The sequence below is a fragment of the Rhamphochromis sp. 'chilingali' genome (genome assembly GCF_963969265.1).
Source record: "Rhamphochromis sp. 'chilingali' genome assembly, chromosome: 12".
NCBI classification, from domain to species: Eukaryota; Metazoa; Chordata; class Actinopteri; order Cichliformes; family Cichlidae; genus Rhamphochromis; species Rhamphochromis sp. 'chilingali'.
This window is the reverse complement of record NC_137939.1, coordinates 5,507,733-5,533,417: the sequence shown is the minus strand read 5'-3', so window position 1 is coordinate 5,533,417 and position 25,685 is coordinate 5,507,733. Positions and strand designations below refer to the sequence as shown.

General features: G+C 40.5%; 1 protein-coding gene across 1 annotated transcript in view; it reads left to right on the top strand.

Annotated features, from left to right (window-relative positions):
* Positions 1–25,685, top strand: part of pex14 (peroxisomal biogenesis factor 14) — a 45,321-nt gene that overhangs the window by 10,359 nt on the left and 9,277 nt on the right. Inside the window, exons 3-7 of the mRNA XM_080897945.1 lie at positions 8,459–8,543; positions 14,942–15,064; positions 17,930–18,015; positions 19,782–19,884; positions 23,600–23,697. Coding sequence (XP_080754071.1) covers positions 8,459–8,543; positions 14,942–15,064; positions 17,930–18,015; positions 19,782–19,884; positions 23,600–23,697 — 495 coding nt within the window. The remainder of the gene's footprint in view (positions 1–8,458; positions 8,544–14,941; positions 15,065–17,929; positions 18,016–19,781; positions 19,885–23,599; positions 23,698–25,685) is intronic.

Sequence of the window (25,685 nt, the reverse complement as noted above, 5' to 3'; positions counted from 1 at the left end):
GGTGACAAGGAGACGTTAGAAATGGAATAAATAGAGGCGAGGCTGAGGCCTTTCCGTCCTTTCCAGATTGTGTTTACTGTGGACTGTGGGATTTTAAGCGAGGTATTGGCGGCATGCAATCCTGTGGAAAGAGTCAGCCAACTCTGACAGTCGCCCAGCGGCCTTCGGTTGTCTCCAAATTTCACTCACTCACAGATTTTTTTTATTTATTTATTTTTTCCGCCTGTCTCTCCTTGTAGATTTTCTCCATTCTTTTAATGGCACTGCTACCTGTCTGTTCCCCCTCACATCTGTACGTGCTGCGTCATGGTTCCAAAAGTGTGTGGAAAGTGGTTTTGGGTATCATGGGGATGAGAAAAGGGGAAGTGAAGGGGTTTCGTCAAACAGCCTGTACTTTTAAAATACTGAGAGTGGCATTGTCGTGCGTTTTCTGTGTCAAGGTCGACAGAAAATGTCAGAACAGGTGTGCGTCTGCTGCTGAGCTGCTTGCCAACTCAGCCCCTTTTGCTGTAACACGCCACCTCGTGTGACATTATAGTGGTTCACTGTGGGTTGTCTCCTCTCTCTCTTTCTTTTGGAGGCGCATGGTAAAACATGTATTTTCTCCTGTCACCGCGTGACTTGATGTTCAGCTAAGATGGGTGTCGACGCCTAAACTTTGACCACTGCCTCTGATTGTCACGTAGTCATAAAGTGTTAAGATGTTGATTTGAGATCAAAAGGAGGAACATAAATCGTATAAATTTATGTGCTGTATGAGAGTCTCTTAAGTTTAGATCACCAGGCAGCCGTGTTGCAAAACCTGAAAATTCTGTGTGCACTTCTCAAAAGAGAAGGATAACGTTTAGGCGGGGCATGTATAAACCAGATGTTACACATTTTATCGCTTTATCACGGTGACTTTTTATAACTCGCTCATCGTCTATCGTTATCTGGTTTACAAAGGTTAAACTAAATTGCTTTTTTTTTTATGAGCTGTCTTTTTTTCCCCTCAGAGTTAAAAAAGAAATACAAGTGGTACTTCTTCTTCTTCTCTTCTCTGGCCCTGGTGATTGCTGCTTTTTGTTTGTTTGTTTGTTTGTTTTGTTCTGTTTTTTGCTGTCAGCACCCCACTCTTTATGGTTTTCCTACTCTCGAGGTTAGACTCTTAGCGGTGGTTGGATGCCTCTGGAAAAAAAGAGAATTAGCCAACACATTTCTTTGTCACTTAGTGTGATCAGGAGCAGACTCTTGCCGCTGCTCTCTTTCTCCAAAACCAAACGAAGGCCTGCTGGCTTAAGTTTCCTCCCTGGTTCGATGTTTATTTCAGCCTGACTTGTCTGCTACGGTAGATGTGTGGCCCATTGTCTTGGCAAGTGTGTCTAAATGTTTCTGACAGGTCTCAGTGAAAGACAGGCCGCAAGGGTAAACTGCCAACCCCACCCCTCGTATGCCACTTCTGCCAGCCCTGGCCAGTAGATGGCGATGTTCATCTTTCCTGGCTCTGTGCCTTCCTTGGCGCGTCTCCCTTTACACCATCCTTCCCCTCTCCTCTCTGTGGAACTCACTGAGGAAAGAGGGGTCTAACCCTGTATGCAGGGTCATGCCACCAATTCCTGGTCCCCTTTGAAGACCATGAAATTGCTGATCCAAGACACATGATTAGTGCATTCAGCCTATTGACTGGAAAAGGGTTGACACACAATTACAATGTCACTGGAATGTCACAATCTGTCTAGTTGTCTTTCTGAGCATAGGCTCATCCAGTGGCACAGTGTACCCAAGAAGGAATAATTTGATCAATAAAAGGATACCTCTCTCTCTCTGTTGTCACTGGTCTCTCTATTTTAGTTTTATTAGTCAATTTGGCAGGCGAGCAGGACTGCACACAAAACTGATGCCAACTCGCTGCATCTTCGCCGCAGCTCTCGGCTTTATTTGCCTATTGTAGTGCTTCAGTTGTATGCATTGCAGGATGCGTGTGTATGAGTTTGTGTCCATGGGTGGGTGCTTCCTCAGTGAGCAGAGCAGTTTTGGATGAACAGAGGAGGATAGGCTTGTCACTGTAAGTTGCTTGTGACGGAAGCAGCTCTTCTCCTGACACCACAACACAACTTCTGTGGTGTGTCGCTTGGACACAAGCTTCACGTTGTTTGCTGCTGGTGCCGCTTGCATTTTGCCTCAATCAACTAATTGAATGTGAAAGGCCGGCAGGCCCTGATGATGTGAAGGACAACACACAGAGCAGTGGCAGGTTTAAGAAAAGACCCTGTGCTTCTTTATGTTACCGTAGCAAATTGCGTCTCTCATTTCTCTTTACCGAAGAACTGAACTTATATATATGCCATATAAATATGGCATAATATAAATGTTTAGCCATTTTGTGTTAACCTCAGTGTAGATTTTGTTATGAAATTTGCTATTTTAAAACGTTCCATAAAAACACTACAGAGTGTTTGTGTTTTTATAACAGCCAAACCACTTTCTATTGCTTCCCATTCATCTAAGTTTTCATTGTAAACTCTACTGTTTATTGTTGTTAAACCATACATGAAACTCTTGCTGCTTTTGTTTATTTTGTTTGTTTATCTTTTTGATTTTTCAAAAACATTTTAATGATACATTTTAAATCGGCAAGAAATGATCAGAAAGTTTCTGACAGTTTAGTGTCTTTTATTCTATTTCAAACGTTTTTCTCGTATATTTGACCGGAGTCATTTCTAAACAGAACATTTTTCATACTCGACGCATTTACAGACCACATTATGACCACATTTTCTTTTTGCTACGCTGTGCGTAGATAAAGTTGCGTTGTGAGCATTTTCATGTTTTGAAAACGGTCACTGAAAAGCACACTGAGCTGCTTGTCACACAATGTCATCACTGACTGCGTAAGAAAGAAAAAAGAAAAAGCTTCGAATTACAGGAAAGAGCCACTGCATTAAAGAACAAAGGAGATCGATGGCAGTACATTAAATTTTATGCGAATGAAAAAAAAAATCAACTAATTAAAATTGATTACTCCTGCTTTGTAAATGTGTTTCTGAATTAAATTATTGTATGAAAACATTTTGACCAATCGAGGAGCTGAGGAAGTATCCATTACTGGATTGCAGCTGAGAAGGGGCTGGAATGTTTTGTGGTAGCTAAGTAGTTTGTTGTGCTTCGCTGCGACTCGCTTCTTGCACCCCCACTGCTAAAGTGCCATGGGTTAATCTCTGATGACCCTCATCTCTGAGAGCAGCTTCAAACTCATGGTTTGGGCCTTTTACCTGAATTAAAAGGAATGTATAGGGCTAGGCAGTATTTTTGCCCAAAGTAAGTGAAAGTGAGGTGTCACTCACAGAGTCGCACGTCTTTAGTCATCAGGGCTCTCGGGGCTCTCGGAGCCCCACTGGGGATGTCCTTATCTAAACAGTCATCTGTCTCACTAGTTTAGCAAAGGCAACCCCAGGCAGCACGACTGACAGTTGCACATTAAGAAATGTCAGATTCGGCTTTATAGCGTATCTGTCAGGCTAGTTTTGAATTGGCCGAGTGCCACCTGTTTGTCTTCATGTTTAGATCTCGCAAGAATAAACAAAGCGCATGACTTTGTTGTTGCTTCATGTTCCGTTAAAACACGTGGCAGCTTCAGCTACTTTCTTATTCTGCTCGTTCTGCAGAATGAGGATATTTTTTTTACCCTGTACAACCGGCTCTTGAAAGAAGTTCAATTATTTTGCAAGTCAGTAAAAAAAGAAGCCAATAAAACATTTTTTCTCTCTTTTTTTTGGGGGGGGGGGACGACAATTCTGAACTTAAAGTTTAAAGGAAGCGAAACATTTCCAGCAAATTAAACACAGTTTTGAAAGTTTTACACTTTTCTAAAAATTGCTTGTATTTCGAAAATAACAATGCAGCTTCCTCCCCCCCCCCCCCCCCCCCCCCCCCCCCTTCTTTCTCTTTGACAAGCGTAGCGTTATTCACAATATCATATTAAGTGCGTTTTTACCTTTTTGTCAGTGGCCTTGTCGAATACAGTCTACTACGGCCCTCGGTTTTTCTCACCACTAAACCACTCAACTTTTCCATGTTTGTGATGTCAGAACTTTGATAGGGAAATGCTGCTGAATGGAAAGTTTGTTCTCTATATGCAGTGGTCTTGAAAAAAAAAAAAAAAAAAAAAAAAAGCTCAATTTCCGTCCACCAACCCCCCCTTTTACAAAAATTGCATAATATGCTTTTGATGTCATGATCGTAGCCTTGCCCATGGCTCTGACACTGATACAGCGCATGTTATTTTTAAACCTTTGCATCGCAAATGTCAATGAAGTTTTCCATGACCCTTTTTCATCTGCTGAAATGTTGACTCTGACCTTTAAATTTCAAAAGTTAGGATAATTCAATAAAGATTGACCACATTTCAGAGTGTAACACACAAAACGCCAACCCGGCAACGTGTGAACAGATGCAAAGTAGTTTAGAAATGCCCACGTTTAACCAGTAACCCTTTATCAGATTTTGCTTATGCTGAAGACAAGTTTCGGTAATTGCTTCTCATTTCATTTTGTAACGTTCTAACTTCTTTGAAAAAGCACTGCACATGAAGGGACAAGCAACAATGAGTGAGAAATGAAGGGTTCTTTTTGTACAGTCATTGTTAGAAAGATTCGTCTCCAGCAGGGCCCTTGAAGCTCCTGGAGTGTCTGAACAACTGTGGATGTTAGCTAAATGGCCAGCTCTGCACCTCACTTCCTGATGTCTCTCAGGGTCAGTAATTCCCTATAGCTGTTCCCAAGTGGCCTTGCTTTCTCCACTAAAGGTCACATTAAGGCAAGAAGGTTGTCACAATTAGAAGGGCATTTAAAGCTGCTCTTTTAAAAAGATTAAAAAGCACTGTTGGCCACATCAAGCAGTCGGGCAACTAAAGGAAATACAATAATTGCATTAAAAGTTAATTCCTTTCTGGCAGGGCTCTAATATCAGAAAGGTATTGGGTTAAGTCATTTAAGACAGCTGCCCCTGATAGCAGATCATCCATGAAAGCACCAAATTAATATAGAGCTTCATTTTTCGCCGTCTCTCACTTTCTCCTGCTTTTGGTCCTCCAAACGTGTGTTTGGGGGGGAAATTTGAGACTAGCTTAACACAATTTTTGTTCATGTCTATCAGTCTGTTATTATATCAGGGGCACTTCTCCACAAATGTACAGGCCAGGGCAATTTGGAATGAATTGATTCACACTGAGCCCGAATTCTATACTTGCTAATGATTTCCTTTTAGACCCTCAATTGCACCCCCACCCAGCTTCTAGTTCCATCAAGTCCTGCAAATCTTTTCAATGTTGCAGACAAATTGTGTACATATTTTTGCAGAACAGATAAGGAGCAAAGAGTTGCTCAGTACATGCCAGTCATTTCCTGTTCAAAAATATAAAAAGTTGATGTTGCACTCTCTTTTTTTTTTTTTCGTCTTTTTCTTTTCTTTTTCTTCTCTTTTTTTTTTTTTGAATTGTTTGAAGTGTTTTAGATAAGAATATGTGATACCACGAGACTGTGGATGGAAAATCTTGAGTTTTGGTTTTTTTTAAACTCTGGTATGGTATCTTTTATCAAAGTGTTCTTGTTTATTCCAAGAATGTTTGCAACCCTAAAACTGCATTTTTACCGTATTGCACAGTAATTACTCGATAAGTAATGGTTTGCGTTGGCCTAAATAATTCAGACTGAAAACACAAATCTTTTCTCTCTTCTCAGATTTCTTTTTAATTTCTCGTGGTTAAAATTCTGGTTACTTTAAAACTGAAACTAGCTACAAATACAGAAACCAGCCCAAATGATCAATTGTAAGATATACCACAAACTGGTGTCTGATGATCGAAAGTCTGAATTTCCCAGATGCTCACACCTGCTCTTGAATTCCTGTAAAATATCCATAGGTGGGTCTTACGGTATATTATGGTTAAGTGCCGTTACTAGTTGAGGCAAAAATATACAACTGGTTACATGGATTCCCTCAGGCGTCTATCCATGCAGTTCGAACATAATTGGATTGCAGCCTCATTTCTCACAATTCAAGGTATTGCAGTTGTAATTTTCAGACAAGTGCAGTGCAAATTCTTGTCCAATTCAAACTCAATAACATTTCTGTAATCTTGTCCGTTCATCAAGTTCACTCTCTTTAAGTGTGTTGGTTAATGTTATCTCTTTCTGTGATTGAGTTTTCACCTCTTTTTCGGCTTTACCTGACACTTTATTGGTTATCTGGTTTGCAAAGATTATCGCTCTTAACATGGAGCACTCTGGTGCATTAGGAGTCGAACCTTTACAAGAGGTATTACAAAGAAGCCTAATTGTTCTTCGCACCAAAAATCATTTACCAGTTTCCTGCAAGGAAGGAAATTCACCTAATTTCAGTTTTAGTTATTTATGCTGTCTACTCAAATGCGCCTTGTACTGTTATCCATCTTACCCCCGCCCTCCTAAAAGCCCCAGTTGTGTGCTACCCAACACTATAACTGGGGTGATCCATAAGTCAATAACAAGACTGAAATCTGTGCAATGTGGTTATAATTGATTGAGATGTCTGGATGGAACTTGTGCAAAGCATCTATGTCATCTGCTAAGAAGTGCATTTTTCCTCTCCCTGAAGATCTACCACAACAGTTTTAACCAAATGGACATTTGCCTCATTAGTTTGCCGCTGAGCTAGCTGCGGTCCTTACTAAGATGTCACACTTACGCCTGTTAACGCTGATACAATTTTCTTGTCAATATTGTGCTACTGAAATTTTAAGCGAATGTAAACAAGGACTGCTCATTCAGCATATTCTTTCCCTGTTAGGTCATTACCTCTCAGCGGGCCTCCTGTATATAACTCTGTTATTTACCGTAATAAATATTGGAGTATTAGATTTTAGTGTGTTTATTATCTCTAGTTTCCGCCATTACCACATGCTGTGACTTGTGGTAATGGCTCACTGACTTGGACAGTGAGTGCCTTGCAAGCACTAGAGTGATTTTTGTCTTTTTTATCAAAGGGATATTTTCTCTGTGTTTTGACTGTATCTTTTGGCCCAGAACATCAGTTACGGGGTCACCATGCAAATGGTTTAATCTGGTTGTCACAATGAAGGTTCCGGGTGACTGGCTTTAATAAAGCTCTCAGCATATATAGAGATCCAGGAAATTCCGCACCTCTTGCGTAACCCTTGTGTACATCAAGGTCACCGTGTTGTCCCAGTGAAAATGTAGATTAGTGTGAACATCAGTTGTGGCAGCGATCTCATGAAGTCAAAATGGTGCATTTTAATGAAAGGTTCACTGGGTTGTATAAAGAAGAAATGTTATTATTATTCAGATGTTCATTTTAGGTTTGTTTGTAATCCGCGTTTGCTAAGTTTCTTAAAGATGCCTGCGCTATAATTCTCTACTGTACTGTGTGCTTGTGACAGAAATCTCACTTTTTAAACAGCTTCACTGCCACTCCTACCACTTGGACAAGTTTAAACTGCAATTCTTTTGGATTGAAACAGGTTCTTAGTATATGCAATGCATTACCCAAAATGAATTACCACTGGCAGGGCGCTCAATCACTTTGTATCTTTCAACACTAAGAGAAAAGAAGAGTAATCAAAACCTTTCAACCTATTAGAGGGATGACTTTTACAATTGAATCACGGGGACCACAGGTGCGATAATAAGTCATCGAAACCTCCTCTCTAGTGTGTTTCCCCTTTCTCTGTGTTCTTACATATTTATCTATTTTAGGAGGCGCCACTTCATGGCGCCCACTTCAAATTTATGTTTTAATGCCATTTGAGGAAGATTTTTTTTCCCCTCCCTCCAATTCTTGGAAATGCATACTGGGGTGGAAAATTAAGGTGCATCTCGAAGGAAAACATAATAGAATCGATGAACGCAATGCACTTAAAACTACTGGTGTTCTGATGCTATTTAACGTTCTAGTGCATTAACGTTTCAAGTCATTACAACATTCAGGCTGGGTGATTTGATCATGGCAGGTTTTTAACTGGAAGAATTACAGAAGTTTTCAGCCTAGGATTCTCAAGTTATTAGATACAAATGATCACCTCTGCATTAAGTATAGATTTTCTTCCACTCCGCACTTAAGAATGGAAGTTTGTCTTTAAGAGGGTAATAGCAAATTAAGCTCCATACTCCATTTATCCAGCACTCTTGATGGGCTAATTTTATAACTGCTGATTTGGTCATTCCCCACATTTAGCTGGAAAGTGGTCAGGTGGTCTTTTTCCTCACTGCTGGGTGTGGGGGGAGCGTAAAAGCAACTATCAAATGGAATCCATTTAAGGTTTTTCTTTTTTTCCTGTGGGGTTGGACTGATAATGAACCTTTTTCTTAAAGAAGGTCTAGACTGTTGTTTGTGCTGTGAAAAGCATCAGTTTGCTGCAAAGCTTATCTTCTTCCTCTCATGTTATATCATTACGAGGGATTAAATCACATTTGTCTCTCCCCAGATTACCACTGCTGTACAATTTCTACAGAACCCAAAAGTACATCAGAGTCCCTTGGCCCTCAGAAAAACCTTCTTGAAGAAAAAAGGTGAGAGACTTCTCATTTGCTTGATTTATGCTGAAAGCTGAAAGCTGTGAACAGTATACATAATTTGGGGGAAAATGGCTGTGGTATTACAATCCACAAAATGCGGTTGGCAAAGATACATATGCTATTTTTTGTAAGATCATTCTGTTGGGGTCAAAGGTTGTGGCCATGGATCTTTGCCTTCAGGGGGGCCTAATAGGGGTCGATTTAGCTTCAGAGAGCATGATTCAGGCTCTGTGAATAAATGACACACCAGTCTGGATGCTCCTTTGGGTTCAGGAAAATTAATATTGACAAACTCCCTCTGCATTTTCAATGGAATTATCAATATTGCCTTCCAGCATTTTAACCCTTTTACTTAATTTAACAGTTATCGTAAATTTGAGGCACGGCACGAGGAGGTTTTCTAAGCAGGGGAGGTTGGAATGTTTGCTGGCTCTTCACTTTCTTTGCAATTCATTGAGATATTTCTAACACACAGTAGAATATTGTTTGTGCAATAAAAGTTGCAAAAAGCTTTATTACTCTGAACTCATTTAAGTCAGTTCAATATAATGCAGCAGTAGAGCTGCAGTGTTATGCCATGTATTTATAACAGTCAGCCTATGGCTGAGCTGTAATAGTATGTACAGTGTGTGTGTGTCTTTTACCTTGGATAAACACTTTGTGGGGAGTGTTTTTATTTAAATTTGCAGTGAGACAGTTCAGTGTGTGGGGACTGTACTTGTACAGCGCTTAGGGACTTTGCATTCAGCCAAACAGTGAAAAGTGAGCCTAAAAGCTCTGTGACTAGGAAAGGTAACCCGAAACCAAATCCATGGTTGCCGGCTGCTACTACACTCATCTCATATGGCTCTCTTGATATCATTTGAAATGTATTTTTTTTTGTCTTTTTCTTTCATTATTAACAACTAAGGCATGTTATCAGTCTGCTGTTGGTTAATTGAAATGTAACAAGGCCTCATTATTGTCAAAGGATGCCATGCTGCACCTTATTTTCTTCTTACTTTCAGCCTTGATGCAAACTCCACGGAGCTCCACTATCCAAATCGGTTTGCTCTTACTGCACTTTAAGTCCATGAAATATGTATGATGCTTTAATGCAGATTTATTTTGGAAAATCGGTTCCGCTGTAGATCTAAACAAGAACTCTGGATTTGCATAAGGACATCGATCTTACACAGAGAGAGATGGGAGATATGGGCAATGAAACACTAAGCACAAAGTATGTTTGCACTCTGCAGTATTCTTAGGATAACTCTTGACTTGTACAGTCATACAGCAGTAAACCTGGAAGTTGTTTAAATCCAATACTCAAGCTTTAAGATTTCTCCTGTTTCAGGAAAAAAGCTCTACTGTTACTATCGTGCTTTATTAAATCAGTTGCTTTGTGTTTTTGTGATTTTATTTAAGTACAGTAATTTTTTTTGTCTTAGAAATCGACGTTGATCATATTACAGGAAATTATATCAGGAAAAGGCTTTTTTAAGCTGCGCATCAAACCCAGATATTGCACCGCAATGCCGCTTAGTAAGGAACTAATCTTAGCTGACTGCTAAAAATAAAAGTAAAGTGTACTTTAAGTGATGAATCACCTGTCAGACCTTTTTCATCAGTATACCACATTTCCTGATTGAAATATTTCTTTGTGGGAATTTAAACAAAATAACTTTATCGTGCCGGTGTTTGTGTTAATTCATAAATTATTGTATGAATTGCACTTCTGGGTTACATTCATAGTAACAAAATAAAATGAAGTATCAGTACAAAATATCTTTTAGCCTTTGTTCATCTTCTCAGAAGCATCGACATCAATACTGACAAGAATTTGATTTTGAAACTTTCCATTTTCCTCCCATAAAACTCGTTGGTAAACTGAATCAGATTAGTAATCTTGTTCATTGGTGACTGCTTGCTGAGCCACAATAAGCTTTTATACAGGCGGCAGCAGGCCAGTGCTCAGACTTTTGCATGCTCCTGTACCCAGCATGTATTGTCCTTTCAACCTTTTGACAAAGAAACTCAATCATCATCCTCCTTCTCCCACAGTCACCACAGCAAATGTGTCAGTCTTAATTTCTAATACAGTTTAATGTCATATTTATGTAAATACTTCTGGATTTTACTCTATATTAACAGCCAGAAATGTCAAAGCACACATAAAATGAAACAATACCATCTCCTGGTAGAGTGGAATTTAAATTGGTTTCCTCTTGCTGCCAGTACTTACGCTGGACAGCTGATGAAGGGGAAAATAGGGCCCACTTTGATTGCATGTTGCAGAATCTTTACACAATAATCTCAGTCGTGCATATTATTTCCCAGCGCATTTGTGCCCTAATCTGCACTGAAGGATGCCTCTCTGGTTACATGTCTGTTTTTTTCCAAAGAGAGCCTAATAGTGTGGTTTATTTCAATATTCATTGAAAAATATAATTTTCTGTTTTCCTTCAACTGTCAATTTCAGGGTATGAATTGGCAATTATGCAGTCCAATATTTCAAGCTGCCCTTCTAGAGTCTTTGAAGTTGAATAAGCTGGCTGAAATATTGAAACTTTGTCACTTTGATGTAATATAAATCAAGATTTAAACCCAGAGATGCTTTTTTTCCCTGTCTTTTACAGAGGAGTGAGGAAATGAATTGCATTTTAAACTGTCATACCGCAATCTTGAAGCAATTTTGCCTTAGTCGTTGACTGCCAAGATCAAGTAAATTTTATTGTGTTTGAGTGAAATATAATGCGCTAGACTCTCATCTAGTGAATTGTGCCATCTATGTCTTCTTCAATTAACAGATGCAGCAACTAAAGAGCATTGGGCCTCCACTTTGGCACCACCATTTAACCCAGACAATTAGCAGTTACACACATAATTACCAAAAAAAATCAAATTCTCAGGACAAAGTCAACAACATTTTCCAGTTCTCAGTGTGTCACTTTGACCGTGGGACCTAAGGTGACATCACCCAGCCGCTCCTAGTTTGACAAACCGAAGGTAATTTGTTTTGGAAAGTAAACACAGGGAGTGTACATACTTGCTGCAGTACAGGTAATTTCAGCATGTGAAACGGGTACAGGGCATTCGGAGTTGGTGAGATATAAATGATGGCGTGACTGTTTTTATTTATTTATTTATTTTTTAATAACGTCTCAGTTGTTATTAAGTTGAATAAATAACCCTAAGAGATTTCATCCTGAGAAGTGGGCCACTGATGGAGGGTCAGGGGAAATCTCTTAGGGTTGGCTTTTGGTCTATTACCATACCTGCTATGGAGGTAAGAGTAAGGTTCATCATCCCAGATATTAATAGGATGCTGTTTGTAAGTGGGGTTATGTGACTCACCTCTCGGACAAAAATGACAATGACCAAGGCCTGCATGGAAGGTAAAGGGATTGATGTGGTTATAAATTACTCCACGGCGCCACCTAGCCTAGGCCTTGCCCACTTTGTCATCACTACAAGGCGATAAAGCAGGGAAATGAGAGCAGAGTCCCCTTTTTTAATACATAAATGAATACTCTATGAGAATGGTCATTATTTAGGGGCAATGTTCAAGCTGTTGAACAGAACCAAATGACATGTAGAATCTCCCTCGGCAGTATAGCTTGGGAAACAGTTTGAACCTCTCCTTAATAACCCATTGACCTCCATCTATTTATGACCCCTGGCTTGCATTTTTTTCCCCATAATATTCAAAATGTAAGTAATTTTCACTCAAGGGCAACTTCATAGTTCAGGCCTTGGAGGACAGCGAAAAAGGCATTCACCTTTTACCACACAAAATATTTTAGTAAGCAATTCTTATAATTGGCTGTCCAGGCTAGGTCTTGACCCATAAAGTCCAGAAGTGCCAGAATTGGAGAAATAGATTTAATGCTAGCGCCCTGCTGCCTCTTTGCCCTTAAAAAATACCCAGAGAATATGAGCCAGTGAAAATAGAGCTGTAAATAACCTGACGAGCAATGGGTTTTCCTTTAAATAAATACCGATCAGGTTTATGTTGAAAGACAATAGAAAACGTAGCCCAGATATGCAGTTTACAGTATTTATAGCTGTAATATCGAGGTGCCAGCACCGTAATTTCATGCCCCAATGAGAATGGCAAGGTCAAAGCAAATGCTTTGGCAGAGCATCTGCTAATACGGTGACTCATAAACAGGCACTGCGTGTATCAGGTGCACCAAATAATACAGTATAATGAAATACAGAATAGCTTTCCATTATTGTTGTTTTTTATGGTGTCGTCATTAGGTGTAATTTATGTCTTAAAAAATTCATCTCCCCACAGGTCGATCTGAAATGGGGGTCCAGGGGTCATTCCACAGGTTTTGGAACCCATAATAAATTTCACAATCCCTTTTTTGTCTTTTCCTTTTATATGTAAAACTCACTTTCACCTTGTTCCTTTTTCTTTGGGATCTGAGGGCTCTTTTGTTTGCTGTTGTCTTCCCCCACGGCAATAAACAGATCAGAGCCTCAAACACAACTTAGCAAGCTGTAATTTCACAGGAAATCAGCTTTTGGAATTTCCAGGTATTTTATTTTGATGTTGGGTAAAAAACAAAAACCTTTCATTTGCTGCGTAAACAACATCAAAGATGTGAAGAGTTATTAACATGTACATATATTGGTCTCAACAGCAGCCTAAATGTAGTTTTTTGTTTCCTTTTTAAAGACCTTAAATTTCAAGGTGAAGGGAAATTTCCTTTTTTTTTTGTCTCTTTTCTTTTGTTTTAATATATCTTGTCTTATTTGGTGAAACTGAGATCATCGCATGTCTCACTCAATAGTCTGTCACCATGTAGTCTGCTGCGGTCAGATGAAACAGGAGTCCAGGGACACATTATTGCTTATTTGACAGTGCAGTCTGACTGCACAAACTCAGCGCATGGCGCTCACCACTTCCTGGCACTCAGGACCTGCTCTGCTACAGGCTGGCCAATATTTGCCTTCAATTATTCAACAATTTTCATGGCCATTCCTTTGAGCATTTAAATGGGTGACTGGAGGGACCTCTCTTGGCATAAGCTTTCTGCTAGATTATCACAGGATTTGTTATTCTTTTGGCCTGCGGGTACATGCTCAAGTGTGAATTCAGATTTGCTTCACAGTTAAACACTTAAACAGGTATTCAAATGGGAGGACTTGTTTCTCTTTTCCTTTTTGTTTGTTTTAAATCACATCTTGTCCACCTTCAGAACTGAAACTTTCTGCTTTACATTTGACTTCTCATAAAACTTTCAATCCACATGGAGGTTATTGTATGCTGTCTCGTATAGGCCACTCTGGAGGTCAGTAGAAGAACTGTTATATCTCTGTGCAGATACTGTTCTGTTAATGAAAACGTGAAGCAGTCACTTGAAATACTGCATACGAACACTTTCCGTTCTCTCAATATCTCTGAAAAGATGGAGGAAGCATTAGGCAGCGCGTGTGAGAAACTAAATCCTGAGGGAATAGTTTAAGTAAAAGACTCTTTTACAAATCTGATTATCTATCATTAAGTAAGTGAAATTACAGAAGGAACTAATGGCTAAAATCTTGGAGAAGTATAAAATATTCTAATGTAAATTGTGTTGCGTCTTCATTATAAGGTGCTTTTCTCCATCTAAGAACTACAATATGTTCCAGTTTTGGTTTTTTGTCTTCAGCTTTCTCTTACTTGTTCTGCTATAAATGTGGTTTTTTGTTTTTGTTTTTTCCCCAGCATGTTTCATCAAAAGTTATAATTATTTTCTTTGTTTAGAGTAAGATGCTCATTAAAAGATGAGACCCACAGCAATGGCAGCATATGGTGGCTGAAATAAAATCCTTTCTTGCCACAAAAGGAGATGTTCATATTAGATTTTTTTTCCTCCTCCCCTCTGATTCTCCATCGGGGAGCCCTTTGCAATTTAATCATCACTAAAATCATTAAAAAGATCTGAAGATTAAATTATATTGGCATTTGCAAAATTATGTAATACATTTACATTACAATGAAGAAATTAAAATAATGCATTTTCACTGTCTGGGGTGTATGAAATCTCCACATGGGAAATATAACTGGAGAAGTGGACAGACTCTTATTTTCTTTGCCTTTGGTGGCAGTTAATAGGCTAGCAGAGTTTCAGATTTCACTGTGTGAACCTTTCCGCACTCTCTTCCTTTGATGGATGTCCCTGAATCAAAAACTCTCGCTGGAATTTCCGAATTATGAAATGAAAATACATTTTTGAGAAAGAGTCTTTGTGAAATTGAATGAGATTTGACATACTTTCTCTAAATTCTACTTGAAAGATTTGTGGGGGGCTTGGGAAGTATTTAAGCATACATTATGATAGCCAAAGAGCCATTTGGTTTTTCCCATTAAGGGAACGTTTTTGCGAATGCCTTATAAGTGTGTGTCTTCATTACAGGCCTGACAGATGAAGAGGTAGAGTTGGCCATCCAGCGTTCTGGCTCCACAGAAGCACTGCCTCTGGTCCCTGCAGGGCCCGCACATCCACTCCATGCAGCTCAGCTCCCTCCTGCACCGCTCAGTGAGTACATATATCATTTTTTCAACTTTTTTAGCACCTGCAAATGCATGCATGCCCTACAGAAATAGTTTGAGACTTAAAGATTTGAGACTGAACAGAGATCCTTGTGCTTTGCAGATGTGTTGTTAGAGAGCTTCCCTCTTGCTTTTGTTAACCCTGTTTAGTTTAAATTATCTGTAGCTCCTCATATACCTCGCTCTTTACAAGTATTACGGTTATACGTAGCATACGACATATATTTCCTGCACTGTGGATTTAGACACAGGAAATATGAGCACAAGCTTATGAAGTCTCTTGCCATTCTGTTTCAAGGGGTTCCTCCTGGCGAGACCCCACACCACAACCTGTATCTTTATTACCTCAGGAGGTTATGAGTGCTGTCCACTGATTTACCAATGCAGAATGAAGTCCGCGTAATGCTTAACCCATATGACAATGATTCCAGATGTATTCCACCCTCATTTATTACCACACTGTCCTTGACTCCCCCAGCATCTCATGTTTTGTAATGAATGTGATGTTGATGGGATGGCCATGTAGTTAGGAAGACTCGCAGCTCTCTGTCCATAGTGGAGGGTTTTATATCAAAACGGCTATAAGGGAACTGCATAATGAGGTGAGAGCGCGGAGTCTTGTATGGGGGGTCATGCCGAAAAGAGGGGGCTACCTCCCTGTGATGTCCTTCTTATGGGGACGGTGCACAGGGACCCGCATCCATCTCTGTCGAAGTAATGGATACTCTGATCTCTATTTCCACACGGTAGAAGGACAGGAAGGCCTCCACTGAACCCAATAAATTTGAGAGGAGATTGGAAAAACGGGGGATGGAGACCACAGTTCCACAGCTTAAGTGACCAAATAAAAAAAAAAAAGGACAAGTAGAAGTGGTATAGAAAAAAGGAGAGATGGGGAAAGAATGAAAGGTCCTAAAAGAGGAGAAAAGAGAAAGTGAAGACCCCTGGTGATGCAGTGAGGCTTGTTCAGGGTCAAACACCTATCCCAAGGACTTCCAGGCCTTTCAGATGCGCCGTATTCTGGGATAGGTGACAAGTCTATCTCAGCTATGTTGACGAAGACCTAAATTTATGTGGTTACCATATGGATGTTGGAGATTGATTCAAAATTTTCGATAGGAAAGGTTACAGGATCATTGCAGTGTGCTGCAAAAGCAATGAAATGTGCCCTTGAGATGGAGAATAAAGTAGCATTCACCTTGGAGATATACCATGTAGTCCTGTATGACAGCGGGTCTCTCATTTTATTTGCATGTAAAAATCACACAAGTGCTAAGGCACAAAATCAATCTGGTTTACTTACTTCAAGCCAGTAAACATGTACCACATAACCCATTAGGTGAAATCAGACCTGTAATAGAATATCAATGGTGTGCTTCAGTGGCCTAGCCTCTAATAATTTCCTATTCATTTTGGCCCCACCAGAGTAAATAAAGAAAAACTCATATATTTCCTCAGGACTTGTTTGTTGTTTAGTGACATTTTCAGTTGAATGCTTCTCCTCTTAAGAGGGGAATTTCCACTTTGACAGACAGTTGGCCTACCCAGATGACAGCTTGCACAATGACACACTTTCACATTATCTGTCATTCAGCAAGACAGCGACTTCTAAAAGCACAAATACACTCTCTCTTACCTTTCTGTTTAGTTTTGAAGGTTTATATATAAACACTGTATCTGCCCCTGTCACCCCCACCTGAAAGGCTACCATTGGAAGACAATGGTAGCCTTTAATAGAAAAGCACAATAAAGAGTGCATGTTTATTTCTGTAGGCTTAACCCTTATGGTTCAGATGTTCTGCTTAAACAGGGTTCATTATTATGTCATACACACAAGAGAGGTGAGTACAGTCCTGTTCAATATCAATTAAATGTCAACTGTTTTACCAAAACCAAAATATTTTGCAAAATACAAAGCTTTAAGCAAAAATGAAATGCAACAAAAGTGATCACACTTGTGATTACCAATACACAACTTGCGTAATCTTTGATTACTGAACAAAAAGTGTTTTTCATTTGACCTAATTGTGTTAGCATGGTCATAAAATGACCTGTGAATGCCACGACTTTCTTAGTTTTGCACTTCTGGGCTGTTTCTCCTGTATATGCGTGTCTTCATGAGGGCGCTACATGGAAAAGAACTGGAAAATGGGATTCTGAGAAAAGGATACTGGAAGGTCAATGACCCTTTTAAAATCAGTGGCACTACAGTCTCAGCTGTAATCAGGAGCTATAGAATAAGCTGTAGTACCACTAATCAGAGCTGCTGTGGCTGTCCCGCTAAAACAACGCCAAGGACAATGTGTTATTTGCAATGACAGGCAAGTGCTCTAGACTTACCACAGGGGTTGTTAATGGAAAGAAGTGCTAGTTGAGTTATATTAAATGTTTAATCGTGCAAAGGTCAGTCAGCATTCTTAAAAGAAATTATGCAATACTTTTAATGCTGCATTTCAAGTTTTAGTGCAGCACGAGTTACACAAAGAGTCTTGTCTTGTATCCCGACTTCCTCCCCTCACTCCCAGCCAGTCACGGCGGGTGGCTGCCACTCCCTGAGTCTGGCTTTGCCCGAGGTTTCTTCCTGCTAAAAGGGAGTTTTTCTTTCCCACTGTCACCAAGAGTGCTTGCTCATAGGGGGTCGTTTGGGGTTTTCTCTGTATTATTATTATTATTATTATTATTATTATTATTATTATAGGATCTTTACCTTACAACAGTATAAAGCACCTTGAGGACACTGTTGCTGTGATTTGGGGCTATATAAATAAGTTGAACTAGCACTCTCATGCAAAGTAGTGCATATGCATATTAATGTCAAAAGCTTAATGTTTAATCTTTCTTCTATGTCCAGGTCCAACGGGCTGCAGGTGGAGGGACTATGGTGCCCTTGCCATCATTATGGGGGGTATCACATTCTGTTTTTATCAGCTTTACAAGGCAAGTTACACGACCTCATTTTGTCTGTTTCATCACTGATTTATTTGTTTTAATGTGACCAATTGTTGTGCTGTTAATATGCCACATCCTGACATCTGTCTGCACTGCCTCTCCCTTATATCACATTAAAATTGGTTAGCGTTAGTTTATGATGAACTACGGTGCTAGAATAGAAGACGCCTCTGCACTATGTAACAGCACTTTGGTCTTGTTATTAAAGCTACCCTGCTTTACGTCAAAGCATGATGTCATCTGAGCACATTTTCTCCTCCCCTCAAACAGATATTTTTTTGCTTTAAAAACATCTGCTGACACCACACACAACTACTTTTTTCATTTATTTTTTTGACATTCTACAGTCTAAAAGTATTCACCGTTCTTTTTATTTTATTTTATTTTTTATCAGGCTTAGCAGCCCTTGAACAAGAGCTCAGGAGGCCCCTTGTCCCTGCTGACATTAATCCCATAGTAGTTGTTAGTAGTAGTCTGAGTGGCATGTGGAAGCCATTACTCTTGTTTTAAAGGAGGACAGGAGCTTTAGCAGTAGCTCTTGGACTAGGTGACAGCCCATTCTCCTTTGTGTATGGAGGAGAGAGAAGGGGAGCAGGTATCATGTATGTACATATTGCCCTGCTGACCATGTCAGATGCACTTGCTTTCCTTTAGTGCTGTTATGTCCTATTATTTCCTTTTTCATTACAGAGCTTTTCATAAAGCTGCACATGCACATTCACAGACTGTACCAGTCCACTGTTTCCCACATGCTGCAGTGTTGGCCAGCCACCGGTCACCTGGGAGGTGGGATTCCCTGGTGGGACGGCACAGGTTGCTGTCATGTCACTAGTGTAGCGCCAGTCGCACCATATGTCCAGGCTTGTGCCCATACTTTATTTATGTTATGGTGCACCTTGTAAACACCACACTCTCAGCAACCCACTTATTAATTACCTCGTGTTGACACCCATTTAATCTTTTTCTCTAAAAAGTGTTTATTACTTGCACTGGTGTGGCTGCCTGCCACCTGAGCTGGAGAGAAAACCCGGCAGAGAGCTGGAAACTGGCAGTTACTCAGCCTTAAGAGCAAATAAACAAACACAGATATACAGATAATTTTAAGGCAGTTCAGTGGTTCCCTAAATGTATGTGCGGACATTAGCTTTATATGAAACATACATGAAAAGGACTGAGCGAGATGCTCACAAACTGCTCGTCTGGGTAACCCTCTCACTGGGCAGCAAACATCCTCATTTGGCTGTCAGATATACATATCATTTGGTAGAGTTTTGTTTATTTAGTGGCAGAGATGATAAACAGAGTGACATTGTTTTTGGTTTTGGAAGACTATTTTCAGTGTTCACCACCATGTTTTTCCCTGTAGGCTGGTCTCTTGCTTTTACTGTCCTTTTCACAGTTTCATTCTTTTTATAATGTTGAAAATATGCTTTTGGGTTTGCAGCTTTTTGCTTAGAAAAGCAGCAGGTTTTTGACTTTTCTGCTCTATATTTAAAATGACTAATCTGTTATCACAGTTGTTGATTTTCTTACCCACTAATGGTTTCAATACGAACGTGTGTACACACCTATTTTATCATCCGCTCTAGAAATCTTTTCACCTAATCATGCACTTTAGACAGTGACGCACAAGTCCAATAAAACAATGCCATTGACCCTGGACTGCCACGTCTAGGTGGCCCTGTCTTTTCCTCATCTTTCTCCCCCTATCCACTAGAGAGAAGTGTAATATTGTGCCATGCTTTTAATTGCAGAAATACATCCTTCCCCTCATTATGGGAAGCCGAGAGGACAAGGAGCATCTGCAGAGGATGGAAAGCAACATTGCGGCAATGAGTGGCACGCTGACACAGACAGGTGAAGATTAATATCTTCATCACTTTCTCCCTCCTTAACATTTTCCCTCATTTATCTGTCGCCAAAATCGGGGGCCCTGCGCGTTTTTAACAAATGACGCCGCTGTCATTTCGCTTTAATTTGAAATTGCTTGTTTACTGTCAGGCTCGGGCTCAATTAATTACGTTTCGCTGAAAAGCTCTTAACCTCGGAATATTAATGAGGAGTTGGGAAATGACAACTTTTCTTCCACCCCACCCATCCCGTCTCACTCCCCCCTTCCATCCATCTCTCCCCCACCCTTCCGCCCTGCACCAACCTCACCCCCATCCAAACCTCCATCGCCACCATCATCATCATCCACCCTCTTCCCCATAGGTGGGCATAAAGTTCATTTTAATTTTGTGCGCGCGTGTATGTGTCTGTTTGTGTTTGTGTGCATGATGTGCACGAGTCGCAGTGGCACTGTGTGGCGTCTGGGCTCAGCGCTGGGCCTGGTGTGATTAAGTGCATGGTGACAGGTGCGGCTCCCATGTTGGACAGGTGAGGAATCTCAACCTGGCTGTCAGACGTGGAGGGAGAGAAAGAAGCGGGGAGAGAGATGCTTTCCGTGCTCTTCGTCAGTATAATTAAAAATCCAGGGAGGCGTAAATGAGAGAGGCACTCTGAGAAACTTTGGTCTCGTTAGCAGTAGTGTTAAACTAGAGTGTGTTTTTCACCGGAAAGCTACCAATCCCCATTTCAGACAGGTGGCTCTGGCACACCGTATTGTTTGTTTTGTGTTAATGATAATAATTAAAAGGCATTTTATTTCCAAGGTGCCTTTTCAGATTCTTTAAATTAAACCAAATGTTCCGGAGTTCTAAAACATGCAAGGTTATAGGGTATTAAATGAAACATTAATGCCACTTCTTAAAAGAAAGTCGCACTGTTTAGGTAAGCTTTGTCTCAAATGTTATTTGGTAGGCCTTAATGAATTTTTTAAAATTCATATTTCATTTGTAAAACAGGTGTAAACCTTATATTATTAATCTATTAGTAAATTGTTTACGTCTCTCACTTGTTTTTCAGGCTCTATAGTGAGAGACCTGTGTTTATGTAGATTTTTTTTTTTTTTAGCCTGAGAGACAAAGAGGGGCTGAACTTGATTATAAATACGATCTGATTATTTTAAATACAGACATCCTTTGTTTGATTTTCCCGTCATCTCCAAATGAAAACAAATCGAGAATCTGAGTTTATGGCTTCTGTCACGGACCAACGTAGTGCAGATGAAAATATGGCTGTTATCATTTTATCCAGTCACACCCATGCTATTGTTTTCTGGCTGGCAAAGGTAGGTGGAGGGCTGCAATTGTGTAGGATCGCGTGCAAGGTGTGCCGCCCTGAATCTGATTAACAAATATATGTTCTTTTATGGTCATTTTCTCCCAACTATGCAAACACATTTCCTCTGGCTACTTCACTGCCCATTCTTGCTCTACTTATCACTGATTGGAGATTTGCCAACTTGCAAACCCTGTTTTGTTTGCTACCAAAGACAGGATTTCTCAGTAGAAGTTTTTTTTTTCCCCTCTCCCAGTGTGAAGGTGAGACTCTAAAGGGAGAGAAAAAAAACACAGGTCTTTTCTTCAGTCAATAGAGGGAACTAATTTGCTATGACTGCAGTAGCCACACTGCTATTGTAGTTAATGACTGTTGTAGTTAACAGTTGGGGAGAGGGGTTGCAATTACACTGAGAGTTTTCTCCCCCTGCTTTCTCTTTGTCTTCCTCTCCCTCTCGCTCCTCTCTGCACTGAGTAATAGCGACCGACTGCCTCGCCGCTGCCAATTGCTCGAACCCCCTTTTGTTAAAGTTCATGTGTTTCTCTAGTGCCAGGCGCAATGAGGTGATGTATCCTTTTGAATGGGGACTACATTAGTCTCTCTCGCCAGCCTCAGCTCAAGAGTAAGGGCCTTGACTCCCATTATGATTTGCCTACAACTTCACACAGACAATTACTGAATGGATCTTGGAACTACTTCAGCGCGCCCAGGCTGTAATGGAATTGTGCGGCTGTTTGGGCACTCTTTGTTGGTGGGAGCCATATTGGTGACCAGCTGGCCATTAAAGACAGAGACAGGCCTGGACATATGTAGTGTACATTATATTGAGGTATTTACTGAATAATTTACTGAATGCACAATGTGCATCCCTCTCACAGCAGCTGCAAGCACCACACATCATCTTGCCTCTGATTCTCTCTAACACAAATGCATGCACACACGCACACATCGCAGCTACAGCCTCCTTCTGATTCATGCCTGGCCAAAGTCATTGACTTTATTAATATTCCTGGCTTCATATCTGTGATAACTGGGAATACGAGTCTAAGCCGTACAAAAGAGTCAACTTTCTGGAGAGACATTAAAAAGAGTTTAGCTGCGGACGGCTGAAAATGCAGTGGCGTTGGTAATTCGGGAGGCGCAGCATTACAGGCTGGCAGAGTGACCCACACATCTGGATAAGCTGTTTTGTGGTAAGGTGGAATCGCAGACTAATAGGGCAGCTCTCGGTTTAAAGTGCACACCCCGTCATAGTAACACCTTTTTAAGCACGGGTTGCCATACCATTTAATTTTATTGCCGTCTTTAGAAAGGTTGGTCGCACTCTGGATTACAAAACTCACTGAAAAACTGAAACTGTTTGCACAAAAGTCTCCAGCCCCAACCGGCAGTCCTGCTCGAACTCGTATTCTGTAGAAAGCTTGAAAAGATCAAACGTTTAAGCACCCCACCTATATTGATACAACTCCACCCATTTAAACACAGGTGTCACTGCAAGATATTAGTGTCTTTGAAAGATCAAATATTTTGTCTGTGCTGGTTTTTCAAAAGAAGCCCAGCTCCAAAGCTAGGCGCTCTGTCTTTTGTCCTGGCCTGGGTTAATGTGAGAGCAGGGGTTCTTTACATCCCGTCCAGCCGGCTGCAGCACAGGCTTTTAACCATTGGCCTGACAACCTCAGCAGTGGACCGCCACAATATCTGTTGATGTTAATCCTATTAGGCTTGATTTAACACTTTACACGCCCATGATTTATATGAATGTTTATTGGTTTTCTGTAATATAATCAGCTCGGGGAAACTTAATGCATTGTTTGGTAATACACGCGTGACTGGAAGCAGGGGCAACAAACTGTGCCTGGTGTTATTTGAAATCATACACCTTCCTCCAACACCAACACTTGAACTAATTCAATCTTCAAAGTCAATGGAAAAAGAACAATATTTATTAGGATTAGGGGGGACATTTTGTCTGGCAGCCTCCTCCCAAATGAGAGCCTTGTTTTTTTCCTTTGTTGATCGTTTGAGGATTTAAAGATGCATTAGAAGGCAGTGTCTGGGTGGATAATGGAAGGTTAGAGACTGTTATTTGATTTAAGTTCAGACACTAGAGATTAATACCTCCATCCTATGTGCCCCCTCCTTCCCACTATCTACCCCCGACGCCTCGGACCAAAAAGCTGCGACTAAAGTTACCCGGTATTAGCTTTGATTACAATTCTCAGAGGGCCGCTTTGATCAGTGACTCGAGTCTCATCGGTTCTGTCATTGTGGAAAGAAAACAGTTGTTTTGTATCAATTAAATAACTTCATCATAAAACATAAAGCTGCGCGTCTTTTTTTTTCTTTCTTTCTTTTTTAAAAGACTAACTTGAATCACTTTGTCATCTCTTACTCTGCTTGTTCTTCACAGTCAGCCAGCTGCAGCAGACCCTGCTCTCTATCCAGGAGGTGCTGGTCCAGCAGCAGCAGAAAATCCAGGACCTCTCCCAGGAACTAGCTGCTTCACAGGTGGGTAGCAGTTTATCAGGAACTCTGTATCCTTCACTTGACAGCCCCAGCAATTTGTTAGAAGACCACCAATACTGAGGTAGAAATCTGGCGTTGTACCTGATAGCGTCGTGTTCCTCTTTTGCCGGTTTTACTGGTCAGCTTTTAGAACACGTACTACATAAAGCTGTGGCCAGTTTAGAATTAAACTAAGTTAAATCTTAATCTGTCCATTCATTAAAGCATGAAAGTTTTTATTCATTACATGTTTATTGTGGACTAACATCGGTGTAATGAAACAACTTTGCGGTGCTGACAGTAAGCGAGGCCACGCTGCAGTTTGGACACCTTTTTAAAGGTCCGTTATTTTGTGATTGATGTTTTTGAGGAAAGCTAGACGGGCAGTAACTTTGGAATTGCAGAAGAGCTCGGTAAACGTGAGGTTGCAGCTCAAAATCTCCAGATTGATGAGGAGAGGGAGGAGGTTTTCTCGAGGCCTCTGTGTACTAAAATCTTTGAGTCATAACTACCCAAGACAGACAGCCTTATTATACTGTATATCATCAGAACACAAGCTACAAAAAAATAAGGTGCAGCTCATCATGGGACCATAATCTTTAACCATATCGTTCCTCTTTGCCTTGATTTTTATAGTCGCTGTCCATAATCTCCTCAGAATTGTAAGTGTTTAGGAGAATCGGACTGAGTGATTGTTCTAAAACTTATGTGCAGGGATGAAATGTTGCTTGCTTTTTATAACGGCGCTCATAAATTGCTTTATGATCTCTGGGCTCTAAAAATTGCCTTGGAAGAGACAATCTTAGACAATGTTTTATGTCCACAGCTTGTTAAGCACATGGGTGTGTAACTGAAGCATCTGGATATGGCAGGAAAACATATGTGGACACATCTGCTTCGGCACAAACAAGGAGGAAAAATATGGATAACTTCCCTGGACGGGGTTCATCAAAAACTGAAGACTCAGAGCTCTTTTTTGTTCTTTCAGGATCTGAGCTGCACATTGTCTCTGTGTAGCGTAGAACGAACACATTGATGGACTAAATCAGCATGTATGATGGGACCTGTGATCTGATTTGATCCCACGCTGAGCTGAAACAGAACTATCTAAGATAGCGTACAGGAGGCCCCGTTTAAACAATGAGTTTCTTCCGGCACAAAGCAGTGTTATTTATTTTATTTATCTCTAAATCACAGATTGGATTAAAAAGTGTCCCCTTCATTTGCTATGAGTGCCTTGTTGGACAGCAGTAGTGTATAAAAAGTATATTTCCCATCAAAACACCCATTAAACAAATCATAAACTCTGCTTTATAGTTATAGTGTTGATCTTAAATTTTCCCTGCGAGTCGGCACGAGGCCCCTCTGTTGTCTCAGGCCGCGGGGGGAAATTGGAAAATTGTTTTCAGGTCCGGCATTTTTGATGAGAAACACATGTTGGAGCTGGGGAGCTACTTATCATTCAACGTTTGTGGCTTTCAGGGTTTGCTTCACCACACTGCTCAAAGCGCGCCACGCTTAGCAATTATACCTCTCAACGCGGAAATGTGCCTTTAACCCAAAACACATGGAGACTTCTGTTTCCTCAGCTGCTAAGTAAACATTTCTCGTAGTCTGAAACCGCTCAATTGCGGAGCGCGTCTACTGTCCCTAAACTGGGGACCTCATTATGGAAGTGAGTTTAAATACTCTCGCACACACACACACACACAACATAGGCTGATTCTGCACATTTCCAGGCTTGAAAGCCTGGGACAGTTTCCCTCTTTTTCACTTTTCTCTCCGTTAAAATGATCCTGTAAAGACATGCTGTTCTATTCTACTTCTGCTGTTAAGCATAGATTTGCCTCAGGATGATTCATCCCTGATGTTAAACAGCCAAGTCTATTTCTGCTCTATTATCATTACAAATCTGCCTGTTAACTGTGTTTGCCCTGCTGTCTCAACTCACTGATGGCTCTCTTTATTAGTGGATACTACATAGAAGATTA